This window comes from Penaeus vannamei, chromosome 17, assembly GCF_042767895.1.
Source record: "Penaeus vannamei isolate JL-2024 chromosome 17, ASM4276789v1, whole genome shotgun sequence".
Taxonomy (NCBI): domain Eukaryota; kingdom Metazoa; phylum Arthropoda; class Malacostraca; order Decapoda; family Penaeidae; genus Penaeus; species Penaeus vannamei.
In genome coordinates, this window is record NC_091565.1 from 29,238,962 (window position 1) to 29,256,461 (window position 17,500).

At 43.8% G+C, this 17,500-nt stretch overlaps 2 protein-coding genes across 7 annotated transcripts in view; one reads left to right on the plus strand and one right to left on the minus strand.

The window, feature by feature from the left end:
* The window catches only part of LOC113800513 (fibronectin type-III domain-containing protein 3a), a 25,959-nt gene extending 22,107 nt beyond the window's left edge, over positions 1-3,852 (plus strand). For all 6 annotated transcript variants that reach the window (XM_027351288.2, XM_070132168.1, XM_070132172.1 and 3 more), the window contains one exon: positions 280-3,852. In XM_027351288.2, coding sequence (XP_027207089.2) covers positions 280-411 — 132 coding nt within the window. In that variant the 3' untranslated portion in view covers positions 412-3,852. The remainder of the gene's footprint in view (positions 1-279) is intronic.
* Positions 3,853-6,124: 2,272 nt separating this feature from the next.
* Positions 6,125-17,500, minus strand: part of cno (adherens junction formation factor afadin) — a gene marked incomplete in the record, with an annotated part of 242,122 nt that continues 230,746 nt past the window's right edge. Inside the window, 9 exon segments of the mRNA XM_070132167.1 lie at positions 6,125-7,413; positions 7,659-7,750; positions 8,040-8,972; positions 9,216-10,182; positions 10,309-10,501; positions 10,625-10,765; positions 12,705-12,911; positions 13,917-14,109; positions 17,233-17,298. Of these exon segments, the coding sequence (XP_069988268.1) occupies positions 7,233-7,413; positions 7,659-7,750; positions 8,040-8,972; positions 9,216-10,182; positions 10,309-10,501; positions 10,625-10,765; positions 12,705-12,911; positions 13,917-14,109; positions 17,233-17,298 (2,973 nt within the window).

Below are 17,500 nucleotides of genomic sequence, written 5' to 3' on the forward strand. Positions count from 1 at the left end.
TTTAGCTATTTGGAAAAGTTCTCTCTCCTCTCTCTCTCTCTCTCTCTCTCTCTCTCTCTCTCTCTCTCTCTCTCTCTCTCTCTCTCTCTCTCTCTCTCTCTCTCTCTCTCTCTCTCTCTCTCTCTCTCTCTCTCTCTCTCTCTCCTCTTTTTTTCTTCTTTGTCATATGAAGTGTGCGCGTAGTATGTACATCAGTAAACTGGTTTTAGCATTTTCATTATTTACAGTTTACTCTCATTTTTTTCTAAAACAGCAGTTCATGTAATTTACTTTTTGCAGGAAACGGGACTACACTGGCACAGGCTGAGTGACCAAAACAAGGCATTTGCCATCCTTCTTGTCTTCTCCATCTTCTGTGCCATTGCTGCCATTGGCTTGCACCACTTTGTGGCCCCCAATGCAGAGCGGTAACCCAGAGACAACTTGTATCTTCAGGTTTAAAAAAAGGATTGTGGAAGAAATGTAGCTGGATGGATCTGCAGTAAATGAGCAACACCCATATGTGAAGTAAGCAGGTGTTATGCAGCTGCTGCAGAAGGACTGTCAGAGACCACAAAACACAGAAAACCTCGACTTCTTTCCATATCGTGTTCAGAGAGGGTAACGGTGCAGATGTTGCTGCACACTTGATGTGCGGCCAAAGTATATTATGGTAAAATTTAGCCTGTAGGCTTCATACAAGCAGGGTCTGATTATTCCTTTTTTCATTAATAGTGAATTTTTATAATCAAATGAGAGTCTAAAGGTACATTAAAAATCTGGTACTAGACAGATGTCTTGCAGATTTATTGTTTGATATTAGAGGTTTAGGCTTTTTATACAAAATGCTTTCTTTCACATACAAAAAGATAAAAGATTACTCTGTAGGAAAGATCCAAAATACTAGCATAGTCATAGTATTATGAAGTGTATTGTCGTAAACCTACAAAACTGGTATGTAGTGAGAGATTGTCATGATTCCCTATATTCTTGTGGGTGCGGTATGGTTATCTTCACAACAGGATGTACCCTTCTACTCTCATTGAAGACTTAAATAAGGTGCTGACTTACTTTGTGCAAGAAAAAGGAAAAAAAAGAATTAAATAATTATTAGGTAAGAAAAAAATCCCTGCTTCCCAAAATGTATTTTGAGCACAAAACCTTTGCTTAATATTATGTGCTGCCTAATGTGTTGTTTATGATGTTGTGAGAATTAGGTTTATATCATAGTCTCAGATTTCATTTGTTGGATTTTTTATTGTTATTTTTATGATTATTATTATTATTAACATAGTTAAATTTATAATTTCTGTGCAGTTGTCCCAAGTGAACCACCACACATTCCGTGAACTAAAAGATCCACAGTTAGATATTCATTTTTGTAGTTTAAGTTAGCCACACTCTGTCATAATGGACCAAACCCAGCTGCCATTAATTGTATTCTTTTTCACTCCATACGTACTTAGGACAAGAACCATAATCCCTTGTGAGCAAGGCAGCTGGACTCAGTTGACTGTTCTGCTTTCCACTGCCTCCAGACGCCCATCGTTGCAAACACTTTGGTGCTCAATAGTGGTTGCTGTGCTGTCCCTGTGATCTAGCAGTTCTGAGCACAGGTCGCATCTGGTGCAGCGATAATGCTGATTCTTTAAAACCCATGTTAGATATCACAGTATTTTCCTTGTGCTTTATTCCTGTCGGTGCAATAAGTGGTGGATACTTCTTTGTCAACAGTATTTAGCTCCAGGGCATTATTTTCCGTTGATGGAAGGAGAAGAAAAGAAAAGAAAAAAAAAAGACAAAAAACAAAAAAAAACAAAAAAAAAACAAACAAAAAAAAAGGAAGCTTGGACACTGTCTACAGAGCTTTTTTATATTACAAGATTCCGTCGGACTGCAAACATCAGTTAGAACTACGACTAAAGAGAAAAAGGTTGATGTAGAACATTCTTTGATTTATTTTCAAAACTCAATTTGTGTTCTGTTCCAATTTTTTTCTTTTGCTAGGATATTGACTTTCTGTGAATTTTCATCACTAGATCAATCATATTGACAAATCAGGCTCCTGGTCTTGGTTGTTGTGTGGAAAGGGAAGCAGGGCACACCTCTGTCACTTCATTATAAGGTGCAAGTTGTTTTGCTGCCGTTCATAGTGAAAATGCCAATCAAATCATATCCCTTTGTGACACTGCATAAATCCCAAAATTATTTTAGATTCTTTGACAAATGTAGAAGTGTCAGCTACAAATCTCCAGTTGTTGATAGTTGTCATATGACACTTGTTTCACAATATCCAGTATGACAGATAACTCAGTGTATTTGTTTGCCTAGAGTTGAGAAATCACTGATTGGATTTGTAATGTCACCAGCCAGCTTTGTCTAAACCCGACCAGAAGTTTACTATTCCTCAAGACAAATACACTTTCTTAACCTAGTTGATGCTATAATTGATGTATGCAGGCAGATCTTAATGGTTGGTGAGACTGTGATGTCGTCCCAAGTCAGAGGGGTTAGAGTGTGACCTTTCTTGCTTCCTTCTCTGCTGGGAGCTATGTTAAAAGGGAAGAATAGTGTCCAAACCATATTTTGTAAGTTGGTATCCTTATATATATGTATATTTATATATATATCTATGTGTATATATATATATAAATATCAAAATTATTCAGTAAATCATAAATTAAGAAGAAATTATTTTATATGAATCAAAGTATATGATACTAAATGTATTGCTCTTGTAACTGGTACTGGTAGCTTGCTTCTTTGTATTCCTTCATACATAGTGTGTTTGAATGTTACAACTATTGCACAATTTTATGGTAAACTTCCAAAGATGTATTTAGGATTTATATTATGAGCTGCATACATGGGGTTTTTAAAAGTATATATATATTTTTCTTTTCCTTTTTCTTTTTTTAGCATTATTATAATTTTTTTTGGCCGGAGATTAATAGATAGGGATAAGTTTTGGGTAATTAGAGTTGTCCTTATAGAGAGATTTTTTATAAATTTGATTAATCAAATGTACTCTCTCATGGTGACTGGAAGGTCAGTGAGACTCATTCCATCCCAAGTATCAGTTGTGTTGTAAGGGAGCAGGGAACAGTGCAAAGCTAGATTTTGTCAGCTGAAGAGAGTAAGGTGTAGGAATGATAATGTAGCAGGAGGCAGGTTGCTTTTCTTTTCATTTATTTTTTTGATTCTCTGTTTTCACAATTTACAGTGATGCTGTAGATTATTATGGTTGTCATTCTTTTTCCTGAAAAACTGGGCATTTATGCTGTGATACCAACAAGGACTTTGGAAGTCGATTTGCTTTGCTGGCAACATAAACAGTTAGGGTAATCATGGTGGTTAGGATCTACACACGAGCTTGGGATGGAATTAGTCTCAGTGCAACCATCAATCAATCTTGTTATCTGTATTGTTCCACATGTGGGTTGGACTGATATCTCACTCGGGCTCTGCAAGGTTAGAGGGAGTTGTGCAACACTAGAGCGATGGCAGGGGCCATGATGGTGTCTAATAAGGCAAAAGAAGATATATAATTTAAAAAATGATTAAACCAGGTTGTTGTTGATGTTGTTATAAAGGTACATAACTTGGATGATATGACAGTTGAGTGAGATGATTGTCTGAACTCTTGTTAGGTAGGGTTAGCTTTGCACTATGTTGATGTTTTGTTCACCTTAGTTCATGTTTTGGCCCTCAAGTATATTTTTGGATAAGTGACAATTAGCATTCTAAGACTTTGTGTACCATAGCCTTGTGTAAGTATATCATAAAAATATTCTTTATACATAATAGTACTATAAGTAAAAAAAATGTATACTCTCATATTGCCTGCAGATATGAATTATATTCTATATATTATATTTTGTTTTAATGTTTCCATAGTTCTAGCATTCATCAAATGAAAGTGCATTTATGTAAAGGGAATGTAAAATGTACTTCAAAAGTTAATATCATGGGAACAAAACACAAAGCCTCACTTCACAGGCTACTTCCTATGACCTGTTCCCAGGCAGGTGTGGCAGAGATTTTGAGATACTTTTGAAATGGAATGCTGGTGTCAGGCTTCAGAGTTCAGAGGGTTTTTCTAAGACACAACTTCACCTGCCTCGATTCAGCCTCTGTTCTAATATCACTTTGCCATTCCAAAATAAACTATACATGGAAAGGAATTCTCTTTCTCACTTCCTTCCTGCAAGTAATCTTATTTTGCTTGTGATGCTGTTTCTTTATTTAGTGTAAATTATTTTCTTAAAGAAAAAAAGGAAAGAAAATGACAATGAAATATCAGTTTTGCATTCCAGTAAATTAACTAGAAGTGGCTTCGATATCAACATATAATTTTTATATATTTTTTTTCTTTCTCTTGTTAAAGTTTGACTGTAATAAGTACTTAACAAATCTGAATAATTATTTTTTTGTCAAACATATTCAATTTGACAGAAAAACCTTTCATTCCATCTGTTTTTGTGACTGAACCTTGTACTTCTTTACTAAACTCATTATCCTAGCTATTTGATTTTGTAATCTGAGCAAACTCTCTATATCACTCCTCACACTAATTGATGCCTGCAACCAAATATGAAAACTAAAAAATTAGAGGGCATTGGTGAAAAGGTTCTGTGTTGCATAATCTTTGTTCTTCAGTACAAGATGATTCTATTTTTTCTTGAATACAAGGTGCAAGGAGAACAGCAGACTAGACAAAATTTTGTCATACTTCTCTCCTATCTCTATTCATCTCTTACACCTCTTTCATATATATATTTCTCTATTTTTTCTTGAATACAAGATTCAAAGAGAACAGCAGAGCTAGACAAAACTGAAAATGAGTTGGACAGACATTAAAACCAGTATGGCCACATGGAAAACACCTGGACTTAGCAGGCCACAGAAGATATTTAGAATTTTTTTGATGCATCACTCATGTAAAAGATGAATGACTGAGCTCTTTGAAGATGGCAGTACACATTACTCCCCACTTCCCTCTTTTCCTTTCTTTTTTTCATATATTTATATATTCATGTATTTATTTTTTATTTGTCTTTCTTCTTCCTCCCTCTCTTCCTCTCTATTTTCATAACATCGAACTAAAGCTTGACCATTGTTTCATTCATTCACTATCTTTCTTTTTCTGACACTAATTCTCTCTAATAGATTTATTCCAGCAATATTTTTCATAAAGTCATTAACTTTTCTTTTGGTTATTCTGCCTTGTAACTCATTCAATCTTTCCTTGTCTCTCCTGCACCAATTAACTCTGCCTTTTTTCAAGTGATTCATTCATTAATTGAATAATTCATTACATCTTCCTCTTTCCCTCACATTTTTCCTCTTCTCCATCTGCCATTCATTTATTTATTGTTATTCTCTCTGCTTATTTTTTTCTACCTCGTAGGAACCAAAGGCACCATGTACTTGTGTCCATAGCATGTTCATCATAATTTTCTGGCTGGTGGAATGCCCTTGCACCTCTTCCTGTATTTATGTTGTAGCTTGTAAAACAAATTGCTTTTGAAAAATCTAGCATATCTCAAGAAATATTAGTGTGCTAGACATAGTAACAGTATTGACCAGCTGCATAGTTTGATGGTAGTTTGTAATAGCATAGCTTCACCCATTCCCTTGGGCAAAGACTGGCAAATGAGAGAGACAAGGTTTGTATAGTCTTTAAGTGCTTTTGTATCACTTGTGCAGAATGTCCAAGATATTTTGAAAATATGAACAAATAGTTTGAAAATGTGAAAGAAGTACAGTTAACTGAAAAAATTAAACCTTTCACATTTAACAAAGGTAGATGATGAGCACACAACTTTACAAATGAAGATATCAAGCTTAAACATTGTATTTGTTTGATCTCTGTTGCCTCAAAATTATTGTCTAATTTATTGCAAGATTCTTTAATGGCAAAGTTCTTATGGGATAACTATAATCACAAATTCCTACAGACAATGCAGAAATGCTTGCATACTAAAAAATAAAAAAGATTTATCATTTGCATTCTGCTCAAACTCAAGTTCAATCATAAACCACACAAAGGCCATGTCCTTTGATTTGAAGTAAAGCAAAAAGGAATAGACATTTAAAAAAAAATCTTCACAGTATCAATAACAAGGTCAATGAAATACAAATATCTGTGTTTATTGTATTGTGTAAAATGAGTGAGGCGAGGCTGGGGTCACCCTTTATCACAGACACAACTAATCTTCTATCCACATACCCCAGCCTACCACACTTTGTTCCATAGTAATCATAAAATAATTGATAAATGTACATTATATAATTATTCTTCATCCAATATGACAGACATTTACTAAGTGTGAAGGTATGACCAACTCTATCTAGTAATTGTGACAAGATTCCTTTGCAAGATTCCCACTTAGGGTATTAATGACATTGTTTTCTTATGTGGAACATATGGAAGAGAACCCAAAGAAATGTATTACCAAAACTCATTTTTAACCACAATACTGAAGCAAACGTGCAGGTTTTGGTTGAGTATGCAGAGGTGCCTACCTACCATATCCTCAAACTTTACATATGTACAGAGGGATATAGCCAATACCTTGTAGGGACAATTAACCTACAAAGCTATGTCCAATGATATGACAGTAAATGAATCTTGGCCAATCTATAAGGCAGGTCAACAACAATGCATTCCTATAAAGGCTTGGTTTAGTATATAGGTAAACTATGTGGGTCCTCCGTTTGGTCCACATGAGGCGGGGAGATGACTGATGAAGTTCCCTGGGTGCTGGTAACACCTCAAGCAGGTGACCAGCTACCCTGACAGTTGCTGGAGGGAGATGCTCCACTTCTGTACACTTTGTACTCGTGCTGATATGTGGGTATGAAATGCTAGCTACTATATTACAGGAACACAAAAGGTCTTATCCTCCCCAACAAGCTGCCAATAATATACATTATGTCCTTTAGCTCATTTGAAATAAAATGTTTGCAGCAATCTAAAATAACAACATACTAACTTTTGACTTGCATCAAATGGTCAGCTATACATAAAATAGAGTAAAAGAAATATAAAATATATATATATAACAACTGGTCTCGGTTTACTGAATATTTCAGCATTTACGAAACGAAGTCAGACCTTCCTTTGTCAAATCACACGTTCATAAGCATCTCCTGCAGAACGTTTGTTTTATGTAAACTGAGAACCACTGTGACCTTAGACTGTCTCTCACTGGTACATCAAGTAACAGCCATTAATGTGTTTCTTTTTCTCAGTGTTCAATGTCTCTCTGAGCACGGCTGATTTTAACTTTGTCTTTGGGTGTTTCAGCCTCACCAGTTTCCATAGCAAACATTTTCATCTTCTCCTTGAAAGAGAGTTTCTCAGGGCCAGGGGTCTTGGCTGCTGCTTGCTGCGCTTGCTTTTCTTGCAGGCGGCGCCAACGCGGATCCCTGGTGAAAATTAAAGGTTATTATTTTTAGTTATTACACTCAAAAGTATTAATTTTGCTATGCATCAAATCACTTTAAATGAAAAAAATAAAATCCTGAGCCTCTTCACATGGTATCAATAACAAATTGGTGCTTCTCAATTGGTTTAGTATATAGGTAAATGATAATATGTACAAACAAAATCCAACATTATTCTCAATTCATTAAAACTGATGCAAGAAAAAGTAATTTTTAGCCACTCTTACCTGTACACTTCCTGAGCACCAATGACACCTGGTGTTCCACCAGTGCGGTTTGGAGAGGAGTTAAGAAGAGTCTCTGCTTCATTGATAAAATTCTGTAAAAAACAAAATTTATTAAAAACTGCACAAGAAGTTACAGCAATTAAAGATAGATTCAAAATGCTGCTGTAACACCTAGAGAGCAAAGTTCTAACAGGCAGAAATGAGTGCATTTACGGAAGCAATATCTACATCTAAAAGATACTTGCCTTCTGTTTATATGATCTGATGTGCTTGAAAACAGAGAAGAGCATAATTTTACTTCAAGGTACTTTATAAAGCATACAACATAAAACCATTCATATCTAATCTACCCAAATACACAATACAGTGATAGATACTTACATCAGGATCCTGCCTTGGAGTCTTCTCCTGGTTTGCATTGTTATCATAAGTGATGTGGGTGTCCATGGTGGTTGTCTCAGAAAACTGGACACGCTTTATTGTAGTGGGAGGACCATCAGGACCCTTGTGTCGATTATTGTTTGAAGAGTGTTGTGACTGCTGCTGCATTATGCTATAAGATGACCCTCGCTCAGGAGGCACCGGACTGTGTTGAGCTCCTGGTACTAGTGTGTCCATGCCATGACTGCTGTCAGTACTCTGATTGTGTTCAGGGTAGCCACCCAGATTTCGTGAACCATTGACAGGACCATTACTATACTGGGTCTGGAATGGAGATCCAACCAGAGTGTCCAGTCTTTGAGTGGCATGATGTTGATGCTGGTAATGTGAATGCTGTTGTTGCTGTTGCTGTTGCTGCTGCTGTTGTTGCTGTTGCCGTTGTGGCTGCTCTTGTTGCAATTGGAAGCGTCTCAGTTGTTCCTCCTGCTGTCGCCTCTGGGCTTCACGCAAGAGTCGCTCTTCCACCTCACTGGCGGCTTCAAGCTCCTGCTGTTTCCGTCGGATCTCGTCCACCTTTCTTGCTCTTTCCTCATCCACAGGTCCTCCCCCATTCATGCGTGGCTCTTGGCCACTGGTGATGAGAGGTGCATTTCCTGTAAGCTTATTGTATTCCCTTGTTGCATTATTCTCTTGATTATATTTTACATCATCTTCATTTTCTCTGTGATTCTCTCGATCCTCCACGTCCTCGTCCTCATCCTCATCCTCATCATCATCATTATTCATTTCTTCTGCACGGCGCTGGAACTCCTTTTCAAGCCTCAAGGTGCGTAGTCTTTCCTCCTGTTGAGATGTACGATTTTCTATTCCCTCCAGAGAGGAGATCTGTTCATCTCGCCAGTGTCGCACAGCCTCACGGCGCCGGCGATCATTCTGGAAGGAAAAAATAATTAATAGGCAATTCAGCTACAGCATTTTTAAAATAAAGTTAGCAGACACCTCATCATGTCAAACACATGACAAGGTAAAAAAAAATACCTTCAGTTATTATTCTGAAGCCAAATGCAATACAAGATAATTCAAATATTTGTTACACTTCCATAATTAGAATGTACAGCCACTTTTTAATCAAGCTCATCCTCTCTAGAAAGTTCAGAAAAGAACTGATCAACTTACTCTTTCTTTCTCTTCCCTGTCCCATGGGCTGGTCTTGTTGAACACAGATTTGTTTCCTTGTCCAGAGTTCATGTTGTAGCCAACATTGGAGGCTGGGCGACTGGTCTGCAAGAGAGGGTGTGTGGAGGTTGGAGGGGGTGGAGGGGGAGGAGAGTCACGGTATCCATCCTCTGGTGGTGGAGGCCTGGGGGGAGCATCTGTATTGATACCCTCATACCCATACTGCCGCATGGGTTTTTCTGGAGCGTCAGGAGAGAGAGGCCCCTGAGGTACTTGTGATTTTGGCTTGGGAGCAGTTGGTGGGGGAAACTTGCCACCTGGGAAGCCTTGTGGGTGACCTGCATACTGGGGATGAGCATGCTGGGGCTGCTGCTGGAGTCCTGCCATGGTCCCTTGAGGGCTGATGGGCTGGGATGTGGCTGGGTGATAGCCTGGGTGCTGGCCTGGGAAACCCTGAGGCCCATTAAAGCCCTCTGGGGAAAAGGGAGTTCCTGGGGAGTAGGCATTTGGCACACGATGAACCTGCTGTGGGCCTGGCCGCTGTTGCTGGGATGCAGGTGGGTGACCATTGAGGCGCATACGCTCCTCTCTCCGACGCACTTCTTCTGTCATCTCCATCATCTTAGCATCAGCACGAATGTCACGCTGTGAAGCAGGTCTGGTCATTTCTGTCCTCTGTGGCACCATGTCTTCACGCTGCATGAAGGCTGAAGCAGGTCGCTCGCTACGGGGCTCATGCCGAGGGTGGTCCTGGCGCAACTGTTCAGGAGGGCCCTGGGAAGCAGGGGACCCCATGGGCAGTGGTTGGCTGGGACGAGTACGTGTCGAGCCCATGCGAGGATCCTGAGGACCCTGATGGAAGTTCACATTCTGATAGTAGCGCTCTTCCTCCACCACAAGGCTTGGGTTGCTAGGGTGCCTACCCACAAGGCCTGGATAACTTCCATCACTGAGATTTTGAGTTGACCTGCCGGGGTTGGATCAATTAGCTTACTGCAGTGCCTACAGAGTTTAGCTGTTACTTGACAAACTTTACAAATAAAATAAAAGAAAAAAAGAAAAAAAAAAGATATTCACAATAAAAACAACTAACCTTGAGCGAATAGGTGGTTGCTGGTGCTGCTGCTGCTGGTGTTGTGGTTGTTGTTGTGGATGTTGGTGGGGATGGTGAGCAAAGTGTGGGTTCTGAGGCTGTGACAAAGAGGTGTTTGAGGAGGTGCGAGAGTATGAAGGGTTGAAGACCTCCAGTGATGCTGGTTTTCCCCCAACACTACTACCAGCTTCACCTGTGAAGAGAATTCCAATGTTCAAAAAGCAACAAAAATTTGGAGATGAAATTTCACACAGCTATATCACAATACAAACAAATTAAATCCTTGTACACAAACAATGAAAATAAATAAACTCACTATTTAATGAGGGGACAGACTTTGATGCTTGCATACGGGGAGCCTGATGGAGAAGGGGTGGTGCAGGGGGTTCCTGGTTGTGCTCACGGAGGACTTTAGATGGCAGATCACGCTCACTCAAGTGACGACCACCAGGGTAACCTTGGGGGGGAGGGAGTGGGGAAGGGAGAGTTAATCCTGACATCACTCAAGGCAAATGTTGCTCTGTTTTACATGAATCTGGTTTTATGGAGCATGAAGTCTGGTAAGTATGGCAAACCTAACACTGGCTGACATCAAAACTACATGTACCTAAACTAATCATATGCAAACAGAAAAAAAAAGAATTGGCTATCATAAAGATCTAAGATTTCAGTGTCACAGTGAACTACCATATTTTAGCCTCAAAATGCAAAACTTATCAGGATATGACCAGAACGACATAAAGCAGAGTAAATCTCTCTCAGTACACATTTTTGTATGTAAATCTATACCTATATTTGCATATCCTTATTATCTCACTTGATACAAGAGGTTGTACAAAGTGTAATGAATGAAAAAAACATATTTACAATATGAATATAAGTTTGCGACTACAATTATCCTAGTCACATCCCTAGTGCTAAAATATATTGAATTCATAAGCTACAAAAATCAATACTGAAAAGTTCACTCTACAAACAATAACATGAAGTGCTAAAAACACACAAAAATAACTGTGGTCAAAAATATTCATCAGACAAAACAAAAGTGTAAAAACAAATGAGTAAAACAAAATGGAAGAAACACACAAAATCTGGAAATAAAATGAGATTAAAAAAGAGTTAGTAAAACTGTGCTAAGGTCATGCAGATCCATGCAGGATGGAAGCCCTCTGCTCATGCTACCTCATATTTTGTCATGAGTATTTGTTTATACAAGGTGTAATCTCACATTTTGAAAAATACAAAATAATGCAGCTTACAGCTCTCCTCAAAGGTTATTATATGAAATGAGGTTTCAAGTAAAGATCTACAATAAAACTAATCCTGAATAAATGCTACTGTTTTTCATTCATTTAATGGAGTTAAAACTATAGACTTGTCACAGATATATTAATATAATAATGAACTGTTCCTTGAAACAGGATCATGACAATTAGAATAGTAGATATCAATGTCTGTCAAAAAAGTTAAACTGTTGCAAGACGTGATCGGTGATCGAGGCAGAGAGGGCATAGCAGGGGGGGGGGTCATGCAGGGCCACAGAGAGAGGGTGCTTGACAGAGAGAAGCAAGAGGTTCTCACTGTGCCGCGGGGGCTCACTCAGTTACCGATGGGGGCGGCACTGGATGCTTGTTGCTGCTGCTGCCGCAGTGTATACTCCTGTGAGGGAGGGGGGGAGGAAGGGGGGGAGTGAACCAACAGGAGGGAGGGAGAAGACTGAGCAAGTGATGGAGCCAAGCTCATCTGTTGGCGCAGAGTGGGGCGCCGTCTGGACAAAGCTACCTCAGAGGAAGGGCCTACAGCAGGACGTGAAGGAAGGATGGGGTACGAAGTGCGGGCCACCAGCGGGGGCGGAATGGCAGGGCCGGCACTTGCAGCCGGGACAGGCGTCTGAGAAGAGCCATGGCGCTTCTCAGCGCCTGCACCAGCAGCATTTGTCTGAACTGACACATCGACTAGACTTCGCCACGGTTTAGCATCGTCATGCGTGTGACAGCTGAGGTCTATGCCGCTGTCGGCTGCCAAGTTGGCCGGGCCGGAGCCCCGTCGCACAGCCGAGCAGCCGGCCCCATGGCCCGCCCCACGCTGGTGCCGGCGCCACGAGGAAACCGAAGAGGAGGAGGAGGTGGAGGTGTTGCATGAGTTGGAGCTAGCCTCTGAGGGAGGAGTATAGGTGTACTTGGGTAGATTGGGGTTGCTGCGGGTGTTGTCCACCGTGCGGTGCTCGATGCCCACCTCGACCCGCTCGGAGGGAATGACTGAGATAAGGGGAGGAGGGTAGAGGGGAGGGGTGTGGGGCCCCAGGCTGGGGAGGGAGGCACGCAAGGGGGAGAGCTTGGACTGAGCATAGGCTGGCTTGTTAGTGGGGGCGGATGCCGAGTGGTTCACGTCTGTACCTTCTGGTGCCGCTGCCAGGTTGGGGCTCGACCTAGCCATCAGGGAGCTGTGGGAGGAGGTGGGAGGGAGGGGGTGGTGGCGGGGAGGCTGATTCCAGTCTACCAGCCGCTCGTTGTAGCCGCCCATGTTAGGCGCGGACTGGCTGTTAGTCATGGCGGCGGCGCGCCCGACCTCCTCCGCCCGAGACCGCATCTTCCGCTGGGAGGCTAGAAAGTTAGTAGCCGGCTTAGCGTCACAGACTCCATGGAAGGGTTAGTATCTAGTCTTCCGTTAGCAACAAAAAAGCATTACGTAAACTTCATGCTCTGTCTAATTACCAATATGAAACTGAATGCAGTAATCACCCCTGGCTAAATAACTCATCGTATCTTGATCAATCTAACTTCCACACACCTACAAGCTACAAAATACCCTATTCACCCTCAACGGGAGAGAAACATTCTTCTACTCGCATGCAAAACAACAATCGTTTTATCTTCCTTTAACCTTACTGTTCAATCATGCAATCAGTTCGCCATCGCAAACCTGAACTCAAAAGTCATTAACTAAAAATCTACAATTACGTGGCCTATCACCCCCCTCTGAAAGCACAACTTCCCGTCTTTAGAGAGACGGTGCATATTGCAGAATATGAAAGGTATTAAATTTACCATGTTACTGAACTGTGTCCCTATGGGGCGGGGACTTTTTCAAATTACCGTGAAAGAAGGCGTAAATGGCATTTATTGTAACCTGCCCATCAAATAATTTCAAATTCCAATTCATCCTTCCTCGTTAGTATAAAATAGTAAGCATTATATCGAACTTTACTTATACACTGTAATAACAATACTGAAATCTATTTTATTATTATCAGCACAAAACCCCCTCATTAGTAAATGTTTATATTAAATGTTGTTCTGCTTTTATAACCTGAACTATTCACCTAAGCATTGTGCTATTAGTATTACTTAGAACGTACTAAAATTAACAACTCATATTCTAAACCAAACGGGCAACGGGTCCCTTGAGGGCGCAGGATTTCCTTAGGAGACTTCAACCAGCCACGGCCGGGGTGACTCCCGTGCCCCTGTCCTCCTGCGCCCCCACAGGCCCCCGCCGCTCGCCCTGACCACGCGCGCGGCTCTCAGACATGCTGTCGCCGCCCCCGAACAAGCGTGAGTGGTGCAAGACCCAAGTGACTGACGTGACTCCGCCTTTAACCGACTCACCTCGGTTGACCTGCGGCGACGGCTGCGACAGGATAGTGGCCAGGCCGTGGTAGATGGCCCCTTGCCTGGCCACCTGCAGCGTCACGACGGGCCCCGTCTCCATCATGTACTCGGCCGCACGCTCCTGGCTGATGCCGATCAGGGACTTGCCGTCCACCGACAGCAGCTGGTCGCCGGCCTGCAGCCTTCCGTCCTGCAAGAAGGATTGTCATTAGGAATGCCTAAAGGAACTACAGTTGTGTTTCATTCTTATTATTTACTTATTTCGTGAAGTTGGTGGCTAATTTAGGCACGGTATTCTTATTCATCTATGTTCATTAGTTTATCATTGTTGAGTCGTTTTGCATGCAAGATGTGTTTGTTGGGGCGATGCTGTCAAGATGAGATCAGAATCCACCTTCGGGGACCCTCACAGGAACCGCTGAAGCAGCATACTCATTATGCGAAGTTCATATTGTTGCTGCCGTGAGGAACTCAATCATGGACAAAGGAACCGGTGAATGAGAAGCAAAGCACAGACAAAAATGAAACCAGACTGTCGGGTGATTTCAACGGGTATTAAGTAGCGTCGGCCAAGGCAGGGTACTTCCGCCCGTGCCCAGTCGGGCCACGCCCCATCACTCCAAGCCAGCCCTGCTTGCCGCGGCTACGAAGAGCAACGCCCCCCACCCCTACTCCCCATCTCCCACGTCAAGGATAACGCCAGCGTCCCTCGTTAATACCACATAATAACGGGAAAGATCCGACCGCAGCCCATTACCGTCGCCGCCGCCGCGATCAAGCTCGCCGCGTCCGTGCGTCGCGTCCTCCCGCCGGCCATTCCTAAGGCTTCCCTCGGCTCCGCGAGGCTTGCGGGACTGCTCGCTGGGGCGTCCGGGTCGCCCTCCGACTCGCCGGGCGGCGTCCGTTCCGTCGTCTTTCTCATAAACTGATCGCCGACGCCCTCCTCCAAGCCCGGCGGAGGAGAGGCGCATGGCAGGACGCCGCCCCGCCTTCCCGCCCCCTCCCCCCTTCCCCGTTCCTCCCGTTCCGGAACCGAGCCATCCCGGGGGAGGGGCCGCAGCTGGGGGAGGCGGCCAGGGCAGGGAGGGTGGCGCCCGCCATGAACTCTCCCGCATGGCCTGGTCAGGTCAACGTCTCCTCCTGAAGCGGTGCTGCAGCTCAGGATTCCCTCTCCGCGCCGCCTCCGTGCGCCTTCCTCACTCGCCCCAAGCGCCGCGGCCTTGTAGCGGGTGCAGGAGGGCCATGCCCTTCCTGCTCTGATACGGAAAGGAGGTTCGACTGCGTTGGAAACTGGCCACGCCGTAAACCGAGCCCGCCAGAAGGACCACCTTGGTCCTGCCGCCAAGCCCTCACGACGCCCTCCTCCTCCACCCCTTTCGGGTCCGCCGCTCTCACTCCCTCTCTCATACCCCCTCACCTTCGTTCCCCGCTCATGTCACTCCTTTCCTTCCCGTTCCCTCAACCTAACATCCTCCCCTGGCCACCTCGCACGCGCAGTGGCCGTGTGCATCATGTATGCGTGGGCTGTCCATGCTTCCCCCTAGAGCGCACACCACGCACGCACACCGCACTTCCTGCCGCTGCCATAGGATCAGCACACGTGGAGAAAGAAACAAAGGAACACACACACACACACACACACACACACACACACACACACACACACACACACACACACACACACACACACACACACACACACACACACACACACACACATATATATTACACATCTATAAGTTAGGTGAGGTGGAGAAGGCGGAGCCGCGCGCCACACCTTGGCCGTGCGAGGCGAGGAATCGCGCGCGATGAGAGAGAAGCAAGCGAAACAAGCGAAGCAACAGAAGGGGAGAATTTAAAAAAAAAGCAAGAGCAGCGAGAGCAGCGCGCCGGGAGCAGCAGGGCGGGCGAGGACAGAGCAACGTGGGCAGAAAATGCGAAGGGGGAGGGAGGCGGAAAGGAAGAAAGAGAAGGCAAAGGAAGTAAATAAGAAATGGGTGAAGTGGAGAAAGACGAGGTGTGGGGAGGAAGGCGGATGGGGAGGAAAGGAGGAGAAGGGGAAGGAGGAGGAGGCGGAGGTGGTTGGCGGGGCGCCAGGTTGGCCAGTTAGCGGGTCCTACTTCGCGTGTGTATGTTGGTCAACCGCGCCTGCTTTCTGCTGCCTCCCTTTCCCTCCGCCTCCCTCTTGCCCGCCGCCCTCTCCCTGTCCCTCGGGGCTTGGCGCTCACGTGCTTTCTTCCTCCGAGGTTCAGCTCGCCCTCCAGGGACGGGGGTGACGTCATCTCTGAGAGGAGGCGCCCGGTCCAGTGACCCAGTCTACTATCCTGTCTCCACGCCCACACCTGGGCACTGAACCCCGCGCCCACGAGAGTACTGCGCCCGGCCCCTCGCTCTCGCTCTCCCTTCTTCCCTCCCTGTTAAGCTCTCACCCCCTCCTTCGTTTTGCCTTCCTATCCCCTCCCCGTGTCCGGCCGACCGAAACCTACTCTTCCTGGAGGACAAAACAGCGCCCCCCCCCCTCCCCCTCGGAAGATAGAAGCACGGACTATCCTTTCCCAAGAAAGCCTGGAGCATCCCAGTCACTGGCACACCATCCTGCAAAAGGACTACGGAATCTTGGAAAGAAAGTTAAAATGCTAAAAATGAAGGAAATGCAAGAAATCCTAGTACCTACAGCCAGCCCAGGTCCCCGAAGTCACTCATTTCGCAGCAACCCGAAAAAATCAGCCTCTTACTGGGGCCTTGCGCGCGGCCCTCGGCGAGCAGGAGCAGTCAGGAGGAATCCATCAAATCGCGTGCGAAGGGCCCTTCCTTCAAGACAAAAGCCTTTGCTCTCTTTTCAGCACACCGACGGCGACGACGACGACAGTGATAACAAAAGCTGTCTTTCGAGTAGTTATCAAACCGCAATTCTCCCATGAGAAAAACTTATGATAAAATATAATACAAACATGTTCTCACTTGGTGGGGACTGAATTCTTCCTCTACTTTACCACTTGTGCATGTCACCTTTTCTTGTTTGTGCGATGGTCATCCGTAAAGAAAATTAAAGTAAATAAGTCAACTCAGTTATGACTATAAAATACAACCGACTGCTTTGCACGATGCCTCCCAATATCCTGCAAATGCTCCCAATCTAATTTGCACCGAGTGATATGTTCAAAGTCGTGCTGGATCGGACTCCTCTTTGGCATCAAAGAATACGGTCGCCAAGTGCAGGTCAAGGTCGCTTTGCAATGCAATCCACCCATCCTTTGATGAGCGACGACCCATCTGCTCCTTCCTGCCACCACAAACGTTGCCAAACACTCACCTGGTCGGCAGCTCCGCCCGGCACCACGCTCTTGATGTAGATCCCGAGCTTGTCCTGGTTCACGCCCTGGGGGAGAGAGGGGGGGGGGGTTAGAATCATGGGCTTTGAGAAGAGGAGCACCGATTAGACTGCTGAATGACGATTAGGTACTGAATAATCTGAAATAATTACTTATATATAAAGTCAATATTCATAAAAAAGCAACATAAATTACAACTTTCTCAAATACACGAAGATTTGGACGAAAAGTTTAATATTTTTCCAAATG